Source organism: Melampsora larici-populina (assembly GCF_000204055.1).
Source record: "Melampsora larici-populina 98AG31 unplaced genomic scaffold MELLAscaffold_37, whole genome shotgun sequence".
Lineage (NCBI taxonomy): Eukaryota > Fungi > Basidiomycota > Pucciniomycetes > Pucciniales > Melampsoraceae > Melampsora > Melampsora laricis-populina.
This window is the reverse complement of record NW_006768801.1, coordinates 1-5,886: the sequence shown is the minus strand read 5'-3', so window position 1 is coordinate 5,886 and position 5,886 is coordinate 1. Positions and strand designations below refer to the sequence as shown.

At 45.0% G+C, this 5,886-nt stretch overlaps 1 protein-coding gene across 1 annotated transcript; it reads left to right on the top strand.

The window, feature by feature from the left end:
* Nucleotides 1–2,151: 2,151 nt before the first annotated feature.
* MELLADRAFT_109472 (uncharacterized protein) lies at nucleotides 2,152–5,583 on the top strand (the record flags this gene model as incomplete). The annotated part of the gene is made up of 13 exons (XM_007413614.1): nucleotides 2,152–2,292; nucleotides 2,490–2,618; nucleotides 2,685–2,729; nucleotides 2,790–2,843; nucleotides 2,904–2,954; nucleotides 3,013–3,075; nucleotides 3,137–3,235; nucleotides 3,292–3,361; nucleotides 3,432–3,719; nucleotides 3,784–4,110; nucleotides 4,338–4,487; nucleotides 4,580–4,825; nucleotides 4,892–5,583. 13 exons carry the CDS (start codon nucleotides 2,152–2,154, stop codon nucleotides 5,581–5,583), a joined length of 2,355 nt encoding a protein of 784 aa, XP_007413676.1.
* Between the last annotated feature and the right edge of the window lie 303 nt (nucleotides 5,584–5,886).

The window sequence follows — 5,886 nt, the reverse complement described above, 5'->3', positions numbered from 1 at the left end:
GTCAAGCTCACCAATTCCCCACCTGGTGAAGCCCAATGGCAATCCCCCTTGCACGCACAACACCTTCCCCGCCGCCTAGGGCCACGCCCCACCTAGGACCGGCCCCGCCTCCCAAATACTACCCGCCCGGGTCCTGGTGGCTGCAGCCGCGAGCACCCCCACCCATCACCGCATCCTACTCATTCCAAAGTTGCCTACAACAAACCATTGCCCGTCCCCCATACGTCAGACTGTCCCAAACATGCCTCCTATGCGCCACCCCCATGGACACCCTCAACATTTTGTAATCAGTCAGCTTTCAAATCTTACTCCCAATCCCCCGAAGAGGTCTACCTTCAGCTTTTGATTTGCAGGTGTTTTGTCTCAAGTGGGTACCTACAGTGACGGCCAACCAATTGGTGCGCACCTTCTAATTTGATGATACTTGTTATGTGCTCATAAGGTCAACATCTTTTGCGGCTGCAGCCGCGAGCACCAAGCTCAATTGGTACCTTGCACCCTCCCCAAACAACATGTCAATCACCACTCACCCACGTCATCAAACTCTGGTTCCTTGAACCAAGTTGACACCTGCCTCATACTAGTAAATGCCGCACTTATGTACCTCCCAACCCTGCTATATGCCAACACGTCGGCATTTCTTGGGCTTCCTCAGAATGTGACCAAATCTTGTGAACAGCACCTGCCCCTAGCCATGACCTACGTTGGAAATGCATTCAAACAACAAAACCCACTCAAAATACCAAAGATCAAACACTGCTTTGCGGCTGCAGCCGCAAGCACTAGCTACGGGACGGAGTCCCGTAGCCCCCCGTGACAGTACGCTCCGGACGCATTTTGGCCCAGGAGCGTACTGCTCAGCCTCCCTGCGCCCTGAGCCCTCCAAAACAGGACGCAAAATGTGCTATTTATCGCCTGAGGCGATAAATAGGACATTTTGCAAAGACTCTAGACACTCACTGAGTGGCCCTGCGTCCCAATTATTGCCTGAGGCGATAATTGGGACGCAAACAACTAATTTCGATGCATGATCACAAGCCAAGAAGGCCTATGTCAGGTGCATTGGCCTATTGCACGCAGTGCAGGACCAATGCTACATGAGGATAATATGTGAAAAAGCAGGTAGTAATGCTACACGTGTGTGGATAACACAGATATGTCACGTTTGTGACACCTGTGTGAATTGTTGTCAACATTCCAATGGAGGCGTGAAACCCGCTTTGTGTGTATGGAGTCATCAATGTATATGTCAGTACAAGCAGTGGAACGACCATCACATGACCCAATATATCCATGTAACCACTGACATGTATACCTGTCCCATGCAGGCCACTGCAGTTCGAACCCTGTTTACTTCATTTTTGATCCACGACGTTGGCAGCGTACAGTTACAGGAGCAACCCTAAGACATGTGTACAAACCTAACTTGCACAGCAGTTGCTGCAGCAAAACCTAACATGATGATAAAGAAATAGTATAAAGTCTGGTCTCAGTCTTGATTTCGAAGAAATCCAATTCCTACTTCCTTCTTAACACTTCTATATCAATATCAGGTTACTACAAACGCTAAAAACCCGCCCCGCAGACCCGACCCGAGTATCCGACCCAAACCCCGGTACTTTAACCCAAAAACCAAGCAAAATGACTAAAGTGAGCGCAGCGGTTCTTACATATCATTTCTCATACTGTATAAATATGTTCAAACAAGTACATGTTCATATTGAACAAGAAGTGCCTGTTCATTTCTTCGCTTCAAGCAATAAATTGCACACTAGTATCAAAAGCTTTGTGGTTGATAACACAGCGTAACAACGCAACAGATACATAGCCATTATCTACGTGGCTTTCTATCTACAGCGTTCCATTTATCGCCTCAGGCGATAAATGGAACAGCAGACCTTGTTTATGACATACAAGCCATGATATTAGGCTCAATCAACGTGGAGTGTTCCACTTATCGCCCGAGGCGATAAATGGAACAGCAGACCTTGTCCATGAGGTACAAGCCCTGATATTGGGCTCAATCGACGTGAAGTGTTCCATTTATTGCCTGAGGCGATAAATGGAACAGCAGACCTTGTTCATGAGGTACAAGCCCTGATATTTGGCTCAATTGACGTGAAGTGTTCCATTTATCACCTGAGGCGATAAATGGGACAGCAGACCTTGTTTGTGAGGTACAAGACCTGTTATTATGCTCAATCTACGGTGTCCCATTTATCGCCTGTGGCGATAAATAGGACAGCAGACCTTGTTTGTGAGGTACAAGACCTGTTATTGGCCTCAATCAATGTGAAGTGTTCCATTTATCGCCTGAGGCGATAAATGGAACCTCAGCTGACAACGCTGGGTCATTTACATAGAGTACTTGCTGGCCGTGTTAATGAGGAAACCTGTCCTAGTTATCGCCTCTCGCGACAAATGGACCAGTAACATATGATAGTAGATGATGTCTGACACATTATGGCCTTCCACTTATGATTGCACAGGCAGCTGAGGTAGCGAAACAAAGAATATTGCTACAAAAGGCTAGGCAACCCAACGAGGCGGATACTGCCCGCACCAGGAGTGAAAGATACGGACGCCATCCCAACGCTGGAGCTCTGGCTTCAGACCCAGTAAGTTGACATTTGTCTATACACATATCAATCACGTGTACTGAAAGAACATGTCACATGTAACAGGTGAAAGGTACCAGTAGTAAATCAGCCAAACCAACTGAGGAAGATGTAAGCAGCCCACTTCAACTTCAATTATTATCAACCTCACACTTTCATTTGTGATCACAGGATTCGAATGGCGAAGCTATGATCCCCGAAACACCAACACCCGCCTCGCGCAAGGTAATGTCTTAATCTGTAGATACACTCGTACATCAACACTCATGATTGATCTGTCTCCAGGAACGTACAAATGTCCCAGTCATTGAAGCTGACACCAACCCTCCTTCCAAGGTAAGTTTAGACACATTATATTCAATCACAAGCTGATGATATGCCTCATGTTCACTAGGAAAAGGATAATGCAGTTGTGGGAATTGAGAATGAGATGGAATCAACTCAGGAGTCAGCATTGGTGAGTAACTGAGTATATATAAGATGAGCAATAGGAGGTACTTATCTTTGATTTGTAATAGGACGATACGATTATGGATCAATCCAATGATCCATCCCAAGCTGATAAAGACATTATCGATAGTCTTACTTTCAAGAAGAAACAGGCCGATGATCCAGTAGTAAGTTCTCCGCTTATTTGAAGTAGATTGTAAGTGATCTCATGTATGACATCTAGGGTCCCTCGAGTGCCACTCAAAATATGTGTCGCATTGAAATCAATCGCGCTAGAGAAGAATATCAGTGTGGTAAGCTTTTTGTATCTAACACATCCACAATCCTTGAAACTGATACATGGGGTTATTGGTATTTGTATAGTGAAAGATTTATACGATACCACACATGAAAAGGTGATGAAGCTCGAACAGAAAGCGCGTGATAGAGCTATCGACAAGGCCCTATTAATATCAAGGGCCTACCTTGAGAGTCTTGAACAGGACATGAGGGATAACAAGGCGTCTTACCTCTCTGCGTTGTCTGGAAACCATCCGGAGGTCATCTTCGTACCAGCTGCTCCAACTTTGCCTGCTCCAGTCACCCAGGCCAACCCGATTCGATCTATCCCTGTAGCTAAGAAAAGAAAAGCTGGAGAAACAAAGGAAGATGGTTAGTGAATGTACGAATCTGTATGCAATCATTATGTGGATGACTGACTCATGTGATTTGTCAGGCCCTGTGAAACACGCTCGAGCCAATGATCCTTCAGTTTATTTCGATCTAGAAGCTAGAGTATCCAACAAAGAGGCCTTGACCAACATTGGCACCAAGAAGGGTAAGACTCAAATCAAGAGTCACACTACTGTTTCAGCTGAGCTGAATGCCTGGGCTAGTGGCCCTATGAACCCTGGGGCGGAGGTGCAGATGAAGGATGTAGTAGAAGAGAAGAAAGGTAGCAAGAAAAAAGAGAAGGTAGCTGAAGTCCGCGAAGAAGAGAAGGTGGAGACTATGCAAGTGGACGGAAAAAGCATCTTTCATAAAGACCAAGTTGATCTGACTGGTAAGTAATGTTCTTTTCGTTTGTCTTCTTTTCCATCCAATTCTATTTACACCCCCTTCCTCCAAGTTTTCATCTACTTCATGTTCCGATTTTTGCCTCAAGCGATAATTGAAACATTCATCCAGCATATGGATGATATTGCCTTCAGCGGCCTAACTGAATACAGGCTCTGTCCTTTTTCTCGCTTGAGGCGAGAAAATGACCATGAATTTGGTCCCGCGATATAGGGTTCCATGAGGCCTATTGGTCTGTACGCGTGCTATTTATCGCTTCGGGCGATAAAAATGACACAAACAGTATCAATGTTGCCTTGCATGAAGCTACAACCTTTTTGATGTATCATAATATCCTTCTATGTAAACTTCCTGGAGCTAAACGTTCCAAATATCGCCTCGGGCGATATTTAGAACAAGATATCATTCTTTGGTGCGAATAAAATAACTAATTTTTTCTTTTCTTTAACTGCCAGAGCTTCTAATCCATCCAACTCCTGACGAGAAGAAAGAGATGAAGTACATCTTAGACGGAATTAACTCCTCACACTTCAACTGGGGGGAAGTCCTTGCGTTACCTGCGGCCAACATCATTCATACTTGGGAATTCGACTGTGAAGACTTCAATGGTAAACCTGTTATCCATGATCTGGCTCCTCATCTCAACTACATCAAGGCCCTGGTCGAGGATCGTGATCTTATGCTGTTGCGTTTGCAGACATGTAAGTACATCATATCATCCCTGTTTACTCCCTATTGATTAAGCTAATCTTACTTTGAATATGTAGCTCCTAGGTTGATTCAAATATTGTCTCAAGATATGTTGCTCTCACCTGAATGGCTCAACTGGAGCGTTATTCAGCAAAGTACGAACTATCCCTGGGACCAGAAAAACGCCTTGTTTCGATCATTGCATTCGATGACATGCCGAGTTGACCAGTTGCGTGATTGGACCAAACACTCGGTGATCAAGTCCAACATACGCAACGCTCATACGATGTTTCATGAATTGTTGTCTGATAGCGTTAGATTGGTTTCTTTCCAATCAAATCACGAATCTTTTTCGATCCGTACTGAAGGTGAAGATGGAGTCGAAAAGTCTACTGTAGGGATGAGCCGGACTATCACCTGGCTGGTCAATCAATGTACATCTGGTCATAATGATGATGCACCTATCAGACAATCTCGAAATCCTCCGACTACGATGCGAGCATTGCAGAAGAAGTTTTTCTTCATTTTTTTGGGGGTCAACTTGATCTACAAAGCTGAGGTGCATAACTTACTGCTGAAGAAAGCTGAAGTCGAAAAAGTTCCGGTTCGTGAGATCAAATCGATGAAGGCTCTTCAGAAGACAAGTTCTGTGTTGCATCAATTGTTCAATGATCGCAACAAATTTAAATCAGGAAGTCAAAAGTCCATTGCTGGGCCATCCACTCCAAAATCAATCACTGGCCCTTCGAGTGGTCAGACTCCTAGATAAGCTCGAGTCAAAACACCTGAGGAGATGATTGCGGCTCAAACATCACGCGACATATCCGATTTGAAGAAGCAGTGCTTGCTGAATCTGTCTCTATTCTTGTTATATGGTACTGCTGGCCTCTTTCACGCTCTCCCCAACTGGAAAGATCAGAGCATGCCTCAAACTGCTATGATTGTCGCATTAGCGTCATTTATGACTGACCGAAGATTCGAGAAGGTCAAGGACACGCCACACTTGTATGGAATGCGTGCATGGAATCGATTGGACAACTTGATGTTCCAGTCTTTAAACGACGGTTAAAGG